Source organism: Sylvia atricapilla, chromosome 3 (genome assembly GCF_009819655.1).
Source record: "Sylvia atricapilla isolate bSylAtr1 chromosome 3, bSylAtr1.pri, whole genome shotgun sequence".
Taxonomy (NCBI): domain Eukaryota; kingdom Metazoa; phylum Chordata; class Aves; order Passeriformes; family Sylviidae; genus Sylvia; species Sylvia atricapilla.
In genome coordinates, this window is record NC_089142.1 from 32,614,291 (window position 1) to 32,631,434 (window position 17,144).

Consider the following 17,144-nt stretch of genomic DNA (forward strand, 5'->3'; position numbering starts at 1 on the left):
ACAAGCTTAAAAATCTTCAGCTTCTCAGTATAATGCTTATTTTTCCTGATTTTCTGGATTACTTCCATAATGAACTAGCTTCATTATGTGTATAGAGAGACTGGCAAAAGAGAGACATGAGGAAGCTGTGTGGATTTTTCAATTCCCATGTTGCAACGAAGTTGACACTGAAAAGTCCTAGGTGCAAATTTTTAGCCCAAAATATTATAAATATACTTAAAATTTTGAGATTTACAAGAAAATTCATTGAAATATTTTCAAAATCTGTTCTAAAGAGTGTTTGAAAGGATGCTTTGATTAAGTTGTTGCATTTGTTATCAAGTTGAATGTGGGCAGGGAGCCCTTTACTCTTTGATGGTTTTTCTAAATATGTGTGGAATAAAGATGCTGAAGCTTTGGCTAAAGCTGTGCCAAGTGTGATAGAGGGAAGATCTTCATGAGCTCTGAGCATGAAGACCAGACTGGTCATGATTTTAGCTCAATTTGAGTCTATCAACTGCGGCCATGAATTTAGCTGCTTAGACTCTGTTTTGTAGTTCCAGCTATAGGAACATACCAACCCAAGGACAGCAGGAATAAAAGGGAGGCTCTAAAAACAATAAAAAAGAAAAATGTGCAGTGTCTTGTCTGTTATTTTTCTCCATAGCTTTTGAGAATTTATGCAGCTTAAGCACCTTCAAATGAACTGAAATGAAAGTTGTTTTCCACACAGGAAAGGAGACTGTATCTGTGGCTTTTGGAGCTAGCAAAATAGAGGATTCTTATAGGAAGAGGAAACAATCTTTAAAAATACCTTCGTTAAAATTTTACAGTCCCATTTGATTTCTTAATTTTCTTATTTACAGCTCATGCTTTTTCCATATAATGTCACTGCCACATACCTTCTCTGGATTACTGGTTATGTGTCAAGGCTGTCTCGGGGATGTAGGAGCATTCTCTTCGTCTATTTAGTGAGAGACAAAGATGTCCAGCACCCTTCAGAATCAGTCTTGCTATCTTTTTTTCTGCTTTGCAGTAGTTATGAAATATATTCTAATATATTATAATAATATATACAATATATAATATATCCATATATATTATATATATGAAATATATTAGTAGTTATGAATTATATTAGGAATTATTAATATTATAGTTTAAAGCCGTGTATTAGTGCTGTGAGTGAGTCATGTACAAGCAGCTGCAGTGAGTTGCCTTGACTTTATTTGTTTCATAAAATGAGAGTATGGCCAAATCAGAATATTAAACCAAATATTTTCCAGTAGTGAGTAAATAGAGAAATAAGTAGGAAGTAAACACCTCCATCTTTTAAAGAAAACTTTGAGAAATACAGGAAAATTTGTTGTCAGAAACAATTCTGCAGCATGAAGGAAATTCACTGAGTAAGGTAATGGGAATTTTCCAACGAATTCCTACAATTACCTATCACAGAATTTTAACAAGTTGCTTGGTGTTCCCTGACAAACCAACATAAAAGAAAAAAAGTTTGTCTCCTTTGCTGCTTTCCCTGGTCATTCAGCAGCAATTAAACAATAAACACTACTTGTTCCCCAGTTTGTGGTTCCCATAGTAAAAGTTATGCTCAAGTGAAGACAGGAGCACTGAAGCCAGAAAATCTTAACCTTCGTACCTAAGTGCACTCCAATAAAGTTTACTCTTATTTTCTTTCAACAAGGACTCTCGTGAAAGCAAAGTAATGCATGCATCTCTGCAAGACTGGTACTTGAATTCCCATTTTAGGACTTTATATTCCTGACATTAATCTCCAGTCCAGAGGACAGTGAAATCTGTGGAAAGCTTTCCAATGACTCCTGCAAGATAAATGAAGCTCTTAGAGAGCACTGAGAGTTTTATGGCTCTTGCTAGGTACCTTCCTCAAGAAATTCAGGATTTCAAAATAAATCATCAATATTAAAATGTACAGCAAACTTTAAGGACGTATTTTAACAGGAAGTTGAGGTCTGTGCTTAGTCTGAACAGTGGAAATTCACTGAGGGCAGTGGCAATGCAAAGGTGTGAAGGAGGATGACACAGCACACTATCATTTGGGTGAAACGATGTGAAGGGGACATTTAGTCAGAGGGAATGAGCATCCATCTGGCTGCGTGCAAGGAAGTAAGAGGATGAGGGTTACGACTGTAGTAGCATGTATAAAAGGTTGTCAGCTGTGCGGTGCTGGACTTCATTTAAAGGCAGGCTGCATCCTCACAGACCCAAAAGCTGATAAGGACCGAATTCTCCTTGGTCACTTGCAGATGAGCTGACTGATGAAGGGTTATTTGGGGTTATCTGCTTATCCTGATGATTGATAACATCTGTTCCACAGCTGACAATATTGGAAACTGTACATCCAAACCAGGGAGTGAGAATGGGCAGCGCTGTTTAACTCCTTTGGGATATATGCCGTAGGACAGCCCTCTCACCCAGTGTCCTGCCTCTGCTGCGTTGTCCCTGTCGCTTGCCTCGACAGGAATGCCTGTCCGGAAAGGGCTCTTTTTCCACCGCTTTGCGCAGAAAGCGGCGACCAGGGGGCAGGACCCGGACCCAGCGGATCAGATCTGGCGGCTCCGCGTGGGCTAGGAGGACCAGGAGCAGCCCGAGCCGGAGCGAGGAGCAGCCCTCGTGGCGGGGGGAGCAATTTCAGGCGTTGTTCACCTCGTCCTGCGGGCAACGCACCTGGAGGGCGGCACAAGCCCCTCTCAGCGGGCAGCCCCGGGAGCTGGGGCACGGCAGCTGGGGCGGGCAGGCTGCCGCAGGTCTCCGTCCTCCCGGCTGCTGGGGGCGGGCTCCCTCCCGGCTCCCTCCCGGCTCCCTCCCGGCTCCCTCCCGGCTCCCTCCCGGCTCCCTCCCGGCTCCCTCCCGGCTCCCTCCCGGCTCCGCGCTACGGCTGTCCCCGCCCGGGGAGGACTACAGCGCCCGTCGGTCCCTGCGCGCCGCCCACACACCGCCGCCTCTCTCTCGCCGCCAGCGCTGCCTCCCGCCAGCCGGACCCGGCTCGCCCGAGAGGGGCTGCGCTGGCCGGGCGGGCAGGGCCGGGCAGGGCCGGGCAGGGAAAGGCAGTGAAAGGCAGGGCCGGGCAGGGCGGGGGTGCTGCGGGCGGTGGCCACGCTCGGGGGCGGCGGCGGGGCGGAGCTGGGCGGCCCCGGCCCCGTCCCGTGTGGGGGAGCGGCTCCTCGCAGCCTCGCTGCCCCGTCCCAAGCGCTCCTGTCGCCGCGGCTCATGAGGTGAAGATGGTGATCCGCGTCTTCGTCGCCTCCTCCTCGGGCTCGGTGGCGGTGAGTGGGGCGAGGGCGGGGAGCCGGGAGGGGAGCGCGGCCGCGGGCAGGGCTCAGCCTGCGGGGCCGGCGCTGCGGGGCTGGCAGCCCGCCCTCGGCTCCCAGCCTTGTCCCCGCACGGAGCCGAGGCCGTCCGTGCTGCCCTGGGACGCGGGGCTGAATTTGCCGCGGTCGCGTGTGCGATGGGGGCGGGAAAGACAACTCTCCTCCGCAAGGCTGCCGAAGCTTAACTAGTTCGTAAATTGCCTTTGACAAACCAGGCACCCCGAAACCTTTGTAGGGGACAAATCTTGGGTGTGTTGAAAGGGTCTTAGAGGTCGTTTAGTGGGGCTAAACTTTGCTGTTGGGAGGCGATCAGCGCAGGGGAGACCATCCGAGGCCGGGCAGGTGCGCTGCCTCCGTGCCCGCCGCCCACGGCAGGGAGGACAGGTAAATGTAAGGAGAGCCTAGGGACAGGCTTCAGGCCAACAGCACCTCTCTGCATTAAGAAATACTCTGGAATAGGTACGGCTCTTCTCAGACTCGCTTTTGAAGGGTATCGCTGCATTCTCTGTTTAATTGAAGCTTGTACATCATTCTCTTGTTAAATTAATTGTGCGTGTGACCTATGAATTTCCATATTTTCATATAAAGTGACAGCTTTTTGTTGAGGAAATCAGGGCGTACATGTCCTACTGAATTCGTTCTTTAAAAAGAAACATCAAAGGGATTTGGATATAGCTGATATTCTTTATGCTTCAACAGTGAGGGCAGCAGCACCTTCTGTGTTGCAGAAGGACGTAGCACATTCCTGTCTGAAGGTTTATTATGTATTCAATTCCTTCAGCCTTTTGCTGTATGGATCTAGTTTTCAGTTCAGTAGCATGATGACAGGTATGTGTTCTGATATGCTTTGGCATGAAGTGTTCAAAATGCTTAGTGGCTGCATTACAGCTAATAAAAACTAATTATCCATTTCAGTAGCTAACTGAGTAAACACAGCATCTTCAGAGCTCTGTACTCCATGTCCATTAAGCATGCATAAGAGAAACATCATCTTTCCTGCATGGGCAGTTAGTTCATGCTGAGGTAGTGTAGCATCGCTGGTTTTAGTTTCTTTTTCATGCCCCATGGGCTGAACAATATACATAGTTTTGTATTTTGTTTTTGTTGGAGGGGTAGAAAAGGGCCACGTAGTTCACTCACCACCATCTCCAGTCTGCAAGGAGGTTACTGATAGGAGTTTTTGATTCTGCTCTCTCCATACCTGTCTGCCGGCAAAGTACATATGCAGTTAGCAGAGTAATATAATCCTCATAACTATCTGTTAACCCAGCAAACCAAATCTGAGTTTGACAGGCAGTTTAAATTGCACATCAGTTGTCTTGCTGAGTTTTTTTCTGGGTTGGACAACAAGAAGATGACAGATGATGGGTAACAGTTTGCATGCTGGTGATAGTAACTTTCTTCATCTAGTCAGCAGTACATCTGAGTGCAGCCTAACTAGAGCAGAACAGACGATTCAGTGATTGAAGGTACTGTTATAAAGGGCTAGAACTGTGACATCTCTTTCCTGTCAGTTTTTTTTTTTCATCTGTGTTATCACAGCATTTAAGAACTTTAATTATGGGCTAGGTTCCTGCTGTTCTCAGAGTTGCATCACAGAAGCTTTTCTTTTTTGTGTAGGCTTTGCAGGAGGTGTCCTTAGATCCAGGCTAAGGATGGAGGAAAATGACGAAGAAAACACTATTACTAACTAGTTATGTGGGCATCTGCATCTGGAGAAGAGGGTGGTTGCTGTATTTCATGTCTCTAAACAGTTTTAAGGGAAGATTTAAACTTATTGTCATCCTTCTAGAACTAAACATCAGTGAAAGGAAAGAAAAAGTGTTTGAGTCATAAAATTGTAATCTCCTCCAGCCTTCAGCACTACATTGGCTATTTTTTGGGATCCTGTGCAATTCACAAGACAGAATTATTTCCCCATTAATAAAAAGGAGTACCCCATATGGATCCAACTCTGTCTTCTGCTAAAAATGGTGTCAGAATACATGATTTAATTTCTACCTGTAAGTCAACTTGAGTCAAATTGTAGGCTAGCTGCTTGTAAGAGTGGATGTTTCTCAGATTAGTATCTGACCTGCTGTAATTGACCAGAAACTTCTATACATAATACTGACTGATTAAAAAAAAAAAAAAAAAAAAAAAAAAAAAAAAAAAAAAAAAAAAAAAAAAAGGCAAGCAGAGCCATTGTGACATAATTATTTTTCCAATCTCTCTAGACATACTTTGTTAAATTACTCTTTATTTTAGAATGGAAAGTTCATGTAGTCTCTAGAGTAAGCTTTTGTTTTGGCAAATATAATGAGCTAAACTCTTTGTGTATGACTCCTTTTGAAATCTTCAGAATACCCAGGTCTAATGATAGGCATTTGGCTGAAACATTCCTGAGAAATACACTGATTGTATACTCAGAAAAGGCTTTAGTTTGCATAAATATAACTTTATCTGGAAACTACTAGAGTATTTATTAACCTCGATACTTGGTGTAATTTGTTTTGTGCTAAAGAAGATAAAAGTATGTAATTGTCACACATAATTCTACGAGTCTAGTGCATAAAGTATTTTGAAGGTCATTCCAAAGAATGAGAAATGGAAGTAATCGAAGCGAATGAGAAGGAGCCAAGAATAATGTGAATTTTCTCTTCAGTTGGTTTTGGAGCTCTCCCTGCAGCATCCTCCACACATCTGAAACTTCGTAGATCCCCGAGAGGTTAATTGTTGTCACTGCTTTTCGCTTGTTTAATAAAACTTGTGACCATAAATGTTTCATGGACTTAATATAATTCACAGATCCCAAAATATAGTTGTTGCTTGAGTGGAAACATTGATTTTCAGTGTTTAGGGAAGCTGGACAGTGGGTTTCGTCTGTAGGGACGCTGTGGAGAAGTTTCTGAGATGTTCTTGTGGGAAGGGAGGAGGGAGGCATTGTGCGTGCGGGTACATTTCTAAATCACCTCGTGTTGTGTTAAGCATGCATTAGGCAGATTCAATTGAACCGAACTGCGAAGCCTCTGAATAGGCAGACAGGCATGTTTCTACAAGCCTTACTGTCTCCTGCTCTTTCTGACCTGAATTTCTACTTGTGTTGGTAAGCTGTGTCTCGGATTCCAAGCACTTCTTTGTAGGGCTGGGGAGGCAGGCTTTGCTACTCCTCCCTGATAAGGACAACCAATGTTCTTTTGTGCCAAAGAGAAATGTTACTTTAAAAGTAGCCTTTACTTTTCTCCCTCAGTAGTGCTTCACTGTTTTCAGGAAATAGTTTATCCCCGTGTTTTTCACCAAATCATTCCAAAGTGGCTGTAATTTTATCTGTTTCACTTTCTCCAGTCTATCAATAAAAAAATTACATTTGTGCTACTATACTGCATATAGAGTCATAATTAAATGGTTTTCAGTGTTTTAAAGCAGCTTTACCTTTGTCAGGAAGCTGGGAGTATAAGCTAAGTAACTTTAAGTTTGGAATTCCTACAGTTATTACCTAGAAAAGCCAGAGAAGACTTCAGTCTTGCAGTTAGAGGGCTGAAGATCAGGTAAGGGGAATTATCATTGAAAAGCTGTTAAATAATGGAGAACCTTCAAAAAACTGCCTCACTTGTACTTTCTCCTTTATGGTATTAATTTCTTGAAGCGTCATCTCTTAAGCTGAACTGATAATACAGGGGAATTGGTGAAATAATGGCACAGCAGGTGCAATCTGCTGTGACTAGTGAGATCTGTGAAACACTTTCCCATTGTAATTTTTGTATGTTCGCAAGATGAGAAAAACAGGTCACTGAAATGAATTCCTTTTAGCGTGCAAAGATAAGTGCTGCTCAGCCACATTCTTCAGGAGAACATGTTTGGGAGGACAGGAGGGTTTGGGGAGGAACAGCAACAACCCGAAAAGAACAGACTTTTTTAAATGACCAAAACTTGGACTTTGACTCTTGCAGCTGAAGAGGATTATGGATTTTTTACTAGGAAGCTTGATAAGATAGGTGCAGTTATAGTTAAATTGTTTCTATAGCAAATATTGGTTTTATGAGACTAAAGCTCTCCTTTTGATTAAGCGTATTATGGAGGTCAAATGAGTTGGATTTTTTGTTTCCTGGAATGACTTTAAATCACATTATAAAACATTGGAATGTCAGAATAATTATAGTCATGTTTGTTTGGTTCACGTGTTGTTGGGTAATCTAATGGAGACAAATACAGTGGTAGCATTCTTAAAGCTAAGCTGGTTTCTGATGGATGATGAATTTCAACTCCACCCTTGTTTGTAAAAAGTCATTGCAACTCCACTTTTCTCATAGCACTTCTCAGAAAGATTGTGCTGCTTGTTGGAGTTGTGGAATAAATTAACTTAGAATATGTCACTTCTAGAATATCCACCATCTTAACTTTTTTGTTGGTTTGTTTGCCTCTCTGCAGCCCAAAAGCACAACAGTCAAAACTGAAAGTGATTTAGTTGAGTGATACAAGTGCCTTTTGAGAAAACAGTATTAGGTATGGTGGTCATTTGGAGGGATTGACAACTTGCTGCATGTGATTTATGCAAGTTCAACTGAAAAAAATAATAAGCTTTATAAATTATAAATATTAAGATTTTTTAATATTTGTATTCTGTAAAATAAGATCAGAGCAGCAGGTAAGCTAACTTTTCAGAAATGAGACACTAATCTTTACAATTGGAAGTGATCCTGCAATATTTCCACGGGAGGTAGCAGTATTTTGAGTGCTTAACCAGATTATTGTCTACATCTGTCTGCATGCTGAGTATATATACCTGTTGGATTGGATCCTCAAAGCCTGATTCACAAATACCATGTGAACATCATATGGTGTTACTTCACCTGTTCAAGGTGGTGCTGCTTTGGGCTGTGTGCCTACAGAGCACTGGATACTGGAAGAAAAAAGCTGAATCCTTGCTCAGTCACTGGACTCATCATGTGTATCCACGTCTTGGACATTAGCAATTATATTCGGTGCACAGGAGAGATCTGGGGACTTTCTGGATCTAGTCCCTAACAAAATTAGCTCCTTCATTCTTCCTCAAGTTTCTTGTTATCAGGTCAGCTGACTCACATTCATCTTTGCTGGCTTCTGTCAGTCCTATTTTGCAGGGTTGTGGCAGAAAGAGCCTGAGAGCTTCACTCACAACTGTGAATTCTGTGAGGCAGGGAAGTCAATGTTGAAGGCTTTAGCTGCTTTTCACCTTATGAACTCACTGTCTGTGCATGTAGGTTTTAGGTCTGTATTCTAAATAAGTGTAAACTCTAGTTGCATTCTCCTGCCTTGTGATGGAGAGAACCGTGAGCCTGTGAACAGCAGTTCAGATCGCTTAAGCAATGTGTTCAGGAGGGAGCTGAGTGTGAACTCTAGTCACAAGGATGCAGGTTGAATTTGTGTATGGTATTTAGTACCCAACTGTTGCACCATTCTTGTATGCTCTAGTGCTTTTCAAATATTTACATTTCTTCTTGGCAGACAGATTATGTCAGAAGTAATGCGACTTTAAAGAACATGCTTTGGACTACACAGTGTCATGTGCAGAAGGTTGGTTACCAACCTTTGATTACAATTAGCTGTAATAAAACTTCAAAGGAGGTATTGTTCTGACTGAGGTTATGAAGCCTTTTCCCTTTTGTGTTTCTATAGAGTACTGCCAATCAACGTGCCAATCCCCAAATGGACATACTTCACTGATGGTAACTCGTTCTCCTTAATCTTCCACCCATATTGTTAAAAGTCTAGAAATTCTTTTTGCTGACTCTGGTCATAGTGCCAGGGATTGCTGGATATTGCATATAACTGAAATTGATTATGATAAATGAAAAAGAATATTGAAGTAAAAGCTACCTTGCATGCAATTTATTAGTACAAATTACTTAGGAATGTTCAGAAATTGGGTGTTGTGGAAAAATAGCATGTAAGGAAGTTCTTCGTTGTATAAAATCAGTATCACTTTTGTGTTTACCAATCTGAGTGCATCTTGGAGATAGAGAATTGTCACTGAGCTGATAACCCCGAATGTATCTCTGCTAGCAAGTACTCTAAAGGCAACAGCTTCTCCACCTGCAGCCTCAAGTACTGGCCTCCTCAGGGAGTCTGTCCAAAAGGAAATGCTGCAATCTTTGTTCTCCTTACAGTGTGGAAACTTGCTAAGAAGAGTAATGAACACAGAAACTCACTACTCTGTGGAATGTTTGAATTCCTAGTTGAAACCTGATGTATCCAAAAAAGCATGACTTTGTTCAAGTATGTCAGTGTTTTTTAACAGCTTAATTTTTTAGTAAGTTTTACAGAAGATAGTTAAACAAATTTCACAAATCCCTTAAGTTGGCAAATTTTCTTCCTTGGCAAGGTGAGGGGAAATGTAGAGGCAGTGGTGGTGTTTCTTACCTGTGACTGTCAATGAAATTGGTCTGCAGATAGCTGCCAAAGCCCAGAAGAGCTTCTGAATTCCTCAGTAGCCAATATATTGTTTCTGTAATCTTCTCTCCTGGGGTTGGTGTGTTGTTTAAGTGGCACCAGTTGGATGGGCAGATGGATTCACTTCAGAGACCTAAGTCACTGTTGTCTGTCATTTCTGAATACATCACATTTCAGTGTGTCCCATGTAGCTGAGCAAAGGGTGACCTGATCTTTCAAGGAATGACTCAAAGTTGTTGGTGACTGAGCAGAAGCAGTGACAGATACAAACGTTGTACAGGCATTTCATTTGACATAGTTTGTCTTATTGCAAGAAAACACAGACACAAAACTTCCTTTCTTGTCCTATATGGGCTGTAGACCTCCATCTGTGAAGTATTTTGGGGTGAAATCTTTTAGTGTTTTGCTTCAAAGCTGTGGCAGTCCTTCCATTCAGGTGTGCTACTTTAATATAAGGTGTTTATTGCCATTCTGAAGGGGGCTGACCCTAAAGTATGTGGGTCCTTTTGTGGTCATAAGAGCTACAGTGATAAGGAACCTACTCAAAACAAATAATTTCTATCTCATTAGTGGGAGAAGGGAAAATTAAATTGATTTACATCAATGAACAGGCTTATTTAGTCTAGATTTAATATTGTACTTCACTATAACTGAATTTGGTACAAAGAAAAGGGGGTAACTATCTTGCTGGCTGATTTCTGAAGAGAAGTTCTTGGGAGATGCAGGTTGTTTAGGGAGTCAAGTGACTCATCAGTGACAGTATGCCCTTCTGTTACTGCCCACCTGCCTTGGGTAGGACAGACCTTGTCTTCACAGTTAAGAGTTCCAGGATTTGTTATTGTTGCTGTTCTGTCCCTAGATAACTAATCCACATCATTCCTACTAAGACAAAATGGGAAAACGCAAGTTGTTTGTCATTTTACTGCAAGGAATAAACTTGCAGAAGTTAATGCCTGGGAGTGACATTTGCATCAACTTGCATTTTGTTTGAATATTCATATGTAGATATGTACTTTTGCATGCACACATGTATATGGAGAATACAAATATCCATATATATATACTATATATACATGGATATGGATATATATATGTTTATGTATACATACTTGAACCTTTGAATCACTGCTAGATGCTAATTATCCTCCAGTAAAAATAAGCCACTGATTTTAGCATTCTCAGAAGAGAAAGTCCTGGTGCCTTTAGGATGCTCAAGATATGTCAGCACCTGTTGGGGCCATGTCAAAAATGCCTGTTCCTTTATTGCAGCTGTGGATGTCTATCTTCAGTGTAAACTAGAGTGCTGAAATCCTGGTGCTTGCTCACCTATCTATTATTCTATGTTATTCCGTGTGTCTGGCCTGTACTTAAAAGCTTTATTTATGCACCTTACTTCAGCTAATGAGTTGTTTTGCAGAATATCAGAATAGTTATACCAATGTAAGATACCCACTAATGATTGTGCTGGCTAATGGGGACATACAGTGGAATAAAATAGTTCCCTTCCTACCTAGGAAAAAGGTAACATCGGTGTAAACAGTGTTACAAAGACTTTTATCTGATGGCTCTGACAGGGATGGCAGAGGCATTTGAAGACCTTAGTGCTGATAACTTCCAAGTTGCTCTTCTGCCTGTTTCAGAGCTCCAGGACTGAACACCTGGCTGTATTCTGGCCTCCTCCGTCCCAGCTGTGAGCATTTGCCTTGGTGGGTGCTCAGGTGGGTGGGTGATATATTGGCCCATGGAACCCCATGTCTGCAGCACCAGGCCATGTCCCGTTGTGCCACTGTCACAGGGGTAATGATAACTTATGGCAAGCTTCTGCTTGTGGGAAATCCCTGAACAGACACACTTTCTGCCTTTCTGAATGCCCCATTTCAGGGGATTGTTCTGTTGTAAACTCTGCCAGCAGGGTTACCCTCAGAGCTTTTGTTTGTGAGAAGAGGCCTGAAACCATGAACTTGTACTTCATATTAAATGCAAATCAAAGCGTGATAGGGTATTTTCCATTCACACATGCTAACATGCTTTTGCATTGGCTTTTAGATTTTTATGCTGTTACAAAAGGGTAGAATATTGTTTACCTTCATACATTGGGAAATACGGCTATTGTGATTCTTTTCACCAGTCCATGTAGCACAGGTCCTCTGAATTCACTGGATAGGTCCCTCTTGAAGCAAGAGAAAGTGAGTCATAAAAAATTAATCAGAATTACCAGTGGAAATTCTATTAAAGCTTTCACAAGTTTGTTTTGTTTCCTGGCATTTTCATATGCTGCAGAGGATGATATTTGGTATTATTAAAACCTTTATGAGTGATTATTTGGAACAATTTAACAGTAACATTATGAATCAATTAAAGCCTGGTTTCTTAATCTGTGCTTTTCAGAGAAAATCAAATGAATTTTTGTGTCCCTTCATTTGAAAGGAGGCTTCCTTTGATCTGATGAACAATAGAGCATCAGCAACTGAAACCTGTCATTAAATTGCTGCAGGGTTAGTGAAATTATCGTCCCTGTCCAATCTAAGAAATTCGATTCAAGTATGCATTAAACCTTTGATCTGGATCTGCATCTCCTAAGGTCAGATAGTCTTTCTGAAACATCTCTAATTGAGTGATCTGATAGGTTTATGTAGAAACAGAGACAGGAGTGGCATTTGAAGGATGTAGATAGCATCACATTCTTCAGTAGGAACCAGCTAGGAAGCTAAAATTAGCTAGAAAAGAGATACAAAACTAGTCTTTGATCAAAGAAGACAGCTGCTATGAAGGCCCTGATGTGCAAGCAGTCCCTTCCTGCTCAGTCGAACTGGCTTGCCTGCAGCAAGGTCTGTTTGCTAGGAAAGGTTCCCAGCGTGAGGCCCCAGGGAAGTCTGAAATTCAGTGTGTTTATGCAGTGTGGTATTCAGCAGTACCTTTGGCCATGTGGACGTGACTCCTGTTGACCTTACACAAGATGTGTCTGCAGTTTATGGGATAATAATCAGATGGCTGCTGTGTTTGGGGATGCACCTTGTCACTAAAAAATGAGTCTGTAGAAGTATGAAAGAAAAGAGAATTTACAGATACAGAGCTGCAAAAACACACCAGCTACACAGATATAGTTGCATTTGTTGAAAGAGAAATAATGTTGACATTTATTAATAAGGTTAGAAACCTCCTTCTGCTCAGTTGAGTCAAAGATAATTTTGTTACTGATCTGAATAATAGCAATGGCAGTCAGCCCTGGTTTAGAAAATCCATCTTCCTAGCCTTACAAAAACATGAGAAAATGTTGGAGTAACATAGTCCAATTTTATCTGAAATATGACATTTGTCTTGAGCCACAAGTGCATTTTTCTGTTCCAGTTTCATATAGTGCTGAGAAAACCTGTAAATATCCGCAAAAACTTAGCACAATGAATTCTGGAAAACTTGCACTGCTGTTATTTTGAAGTGCATCGTCAGGGGTGTGTGTATCTGTAGTTGGCAGAATGGCACATCTGCGCTGTGTGGATAGTAACTGTCAGTAGCAAATAGCGAAAGCATTGACAACTTTATTTCACAAATTGCTGTTTGAAACTCTGGGGGCATGTTGGAGTCACAGTATCTCTGCTCCTCTAAGGTGAGAAAACAAGCAAACGCAAGCATAGTCCTTCTTAAGGAAAGACTAGATGTTTTTTCTAAGCGGTCAAGGGGGACTTATTCCCCCAAATTCATGGAGGAGGATTAGTGCCTGTATGGGAATGCTATGACTGTGACCTTGTGTTTATGTAGGAACAGGATTCTGCATTAAACCCAGCATGCCACTGCTGTGCTAGACAGTACTGCAGTCCTCGAGCTTGCTTTAGACCCTCTGCCTTGCTGTCAGGAGACTGCTGCACGTGGCATCTTACGGATCCACCTTCTGCAGCCACCGGCTCTTGTTTCAGAAGTAGCTGGAGCTGCAGTTGGGTGTAGCTGGGTCTTGGGCTATGGGCCCGGAGTGACAAAATACAGAGGGTGCAGCTCATGGTTAGGGCAGGAGATGGCCAGGAGAGCTTGTATCTTGAGCTGACAGAACTGACACCCCGCCCAGATGAAACAAGGCTAATTGCTTGTTAAGTCTCCTGGACTGTTAGGTGTTGTTATCCATTCTGGTAGGTAAATACTTCTATGCCACAGGGTTTTGCTGCTTAAAGCTAATGAGAAGGAAGAAACATGACCTACTTTTTTTACTGCTGAAAATTTTCTTTTATATCTCATTTGCAATAAATACAGAAAATACAGCTGGGAATGCTTTATTCATTGTGACAAAACTGTGTGACTGATAAATACAGAGAACTAGTTCAAACACTTTCTGTGTTCTGCTGACTCACTTCATCACAAAAAAAAGTTAATTCCGTGTTTTCAGCTTAAAAGTTCAGGTGGTAAACATGTTACATAATAGGAAATGCGTGTGAATCTCTTGTTAGGGAGATTTTTTGGTTTGAAACTTTTATTTTCTTCACAGAATTTAGAGTAGAATGGAATATTTTAGTGAAGTAAAGTAGGAAGTAGCCTACAATGATCATCTAATCCAACTGCTTGACCATATCAGGGCTCACCAGAAGTTAATTAAAGCATGTCACTAATACCCTTGTCTAAATGTGTCTTAAACAATGACAAGCTAGGAAGCCTGTCCCAGTGTTTGATTACCTGTGAAGAAAGGCATCCTTATGACAAGTTTGAACCTCCCCTGACAAAGGTATTACACATCCCATCACTGGATACCAAGGAGAGGAGATCAGCACCTCCCATTCCACTTCTCCTCCTCAGCAAACTGTGGGGAGTCATGAAGTCTCCCCTCAGCCTCCATTTCTCCACAGTAGACAAGCCAGGGCCCTCAGCTGCTCCTTGCTGGACATTCCTTCCAGCTCCACCACCAGCTTTGTTGCCTCCCTCTGGATGCATTCAGGGACCTTCACACCCTTCCTAAGCTGCAGAGCCCAGAACTGCTCACAGTACTCGAGGTGAGGCAGCACCAAGGCTGAGTGCAGTGGGATAATCACCCTCTGGATCTGCTGGTGATGCTGTGCTTGGTGAACCCAAGGATGTGGATTGCCCTCTTGGCTGCCAGGGCACACTGCTGCATATCAGAGCATTTGCTTACTTTCCAAAACTTGCTTATAAGGCTGCTCTCTTTGGCACTATTTCAGTGAAGTTTAATCAATTACCAAATATTTAATGTTTTAGGAAAAATAAACAAAATGGATTAATCATGTTTTACTTCCCAAAATCATAATTCTACCAAGCAAGCTGATGCACACAACAAAGCAACATCTCTACATCCCTGTAGATTTCTAGCTGTAGCTGTTTCGTACTCCCGTGTGCAAACTATTCCCCACTCTGCTTACTCCGCACAGCTGTGAGACTGAAAGATCAACTTTCTGTTCATCTGTGCAGGACTGAATTTCCAGTAGTTTAGACTTGACAGTTCTCATCTGCCTTGCTGAACTGGAACTTTGCTTGGGAGCAAAGGATATTCCTCAGAATCAAATAACTCGGAGGAAATCAGAAGCAATAAATATGAATAAATGTAATATAGCATGGAGATCAGAGAACAACTTGCATTTAGTTAGTAGGTACTGAAAAGTAGTTGAAATGATAAGGATTTCAGTTATTTATATTTATGTCTTACAAAAAGAAAGATATATGCTGCTTGTTGAAAGGATTTCTTTCATGGTGCAAAATACTTGCTATAAATATGCCATTTTGAGTATGAGGAGGAGTTAAATGTAGAATGCCAAGCAGGAGATTTAAATTATTGTCTGGCATCTTTAAAAGGTATCTGCTGGAAAAATGCACGAAAATAACACTTTTTTTTAACCACTCTCTTGAGCTACTGAGACATATGGTGAATTGTAAACAAAAACATCTATCTATTGAAAGAAGTTAGCTGCCAGCTAAGATTTGAATTGTTAGCCTTTTGAAGCAATAGTCTAGCCCTGCAGGACGGTTCCATCAGGAGAAGTTCTTGGTAGCTGAGGATGTGTTTTACAAATCCCTGACATTTTACAAGTTGATCAAACTTTCTCCTGTCTCTTGTGCTAGCCACCAAGATCCTCAACATTTTTTTTTTAAAGGAAGAAAAAGGTCCTAACACATAATTCTAATAATTTTGACTTTTTGGCTCACTGTTGGCTGAGGCATTTTTAAAATCAGATGAAGTTATGGGCAAGCTCTGGTAATCTGCCCTCTGTTTTTGTTAGAGGTGAAGAATTATTGAAGAACCAACACGCTTTCCCAGTGTCCTCACAAGAAAATACCTATGACTAGGAAAGATCCTGTATCTCTAGCAAAAATACTGTTTCAAGCATGCACTTTGTCAAATAGAAATGTTTTCAGGATAGTGTAATTCCACAGATTCTTCCTGTAGGTTATATTATAATCTAAACTGGCAGCAGGCTTTGCAAACTCCCCTACTAGAACAACCAGCTTTGCATCCTGACCTTTAATCTGGCAGTCACCTGCTGCTCGCCAGGCTGGATAGGGAATCTTCTGGCTGTGTTACTCAGTCTGCATGGAGTCCTTTGGCTCTTAGTCTGTCTCACTAATTTGGAGCTGCCTGTACCCTCACTGAGACTTCTAAGTTCTGGTTCAATTCCTGCTGCGCAGTCTACAAGTTTCACTTTGTTTTAGTCATTTTTTATTTCCACAGAAACGCTGTATTTTTTAGTTCCGCATTGATGCAATAGAAAAATTCATTAATTGGAAGATCCAGCATCAATGGCATTCTTACTCTTTGGTGAGGAAGCAATGAGCCAAAATTTGGGGTTCATAGCATCTGTTGTCCTACAGTCCATCAGAGACTCCTGTGTAAATGGATTTTCAGCACTCTAAGAACAGTGAAATTCGATAATTTTCTTCTTGCACTGTAAGTTGCAAGAAGAAAATTATAGAATCCCTTACTTTATTTGTGTACATTGGTAACAAGTCTTGTTTCCCAAAATACAGACAAATTCTAAAGAAGTAGACTCATGGATGACTTCAGAGGCTTTTTCACCTGCACACAAAGGCACCCTGTGTGGAACTGTCTATAGGTGATTTTTCTGTAGAATGTTGTCTTTTTCCTTTCTTGGTCTTCCTTTTTCTGTTTCTTCCATTTATGTATCTGTTTTCCCCTGTATGGTTATTGAAACCATACCTAGTAAACGCATGAGCAAGCTCCCATCATCTCTTTTTTTTAGCAGTGATAGGTGTATTTATACTTGCTAAAGAATCCTTTGTATTTCAAAATGTTACTCTGTTACTTGCACAGAGAGCAATGATTTCAGACAAACTGCCTTAAATAATAAACTTTTCTTCTTACCTTGTGGTAGACATATGTGCACACAGAAACAGGTTTCAATGCATTTATCAGAATGCAGCATCTGGCTAGGAAAATATGAGGCTAGCAGGCATTGGGCATGGAAC

At 41.6% G+C, this 17,144-nt stretch overlaps 1 protein-coding gene across 4 annotated transcripts in view; it reads left to right on the forward strand.

Moving 5' to 3' along the window:
* The first annotated feature begins 3,092 nt into the window (after positions 1-3,092).
* The window catches only part of SH3BGRL2 (SH3 domain binding glutamate rich protein like 2), a 32,325-nt gene continuing 18,273 nt past the window's right edge, over positions 3,093-17,144 (forward strand). For all 4 annotated transcript variants that reach the window (XM_066315061.1, XM_066315059.1, XM_066315060.1 and 1 more), the window contains exon 1: positions 3,093-3,278. In XM_066315061.1, the coding sequence (XP_066171158.1) occupies positions 3,234-3,278 (45 nt within the window). In that variant the 5' untranslated portion in view covers positions 3,093-3,233. The remainder of the gene's footprint in view (positions 3,279-17,144) is intronic.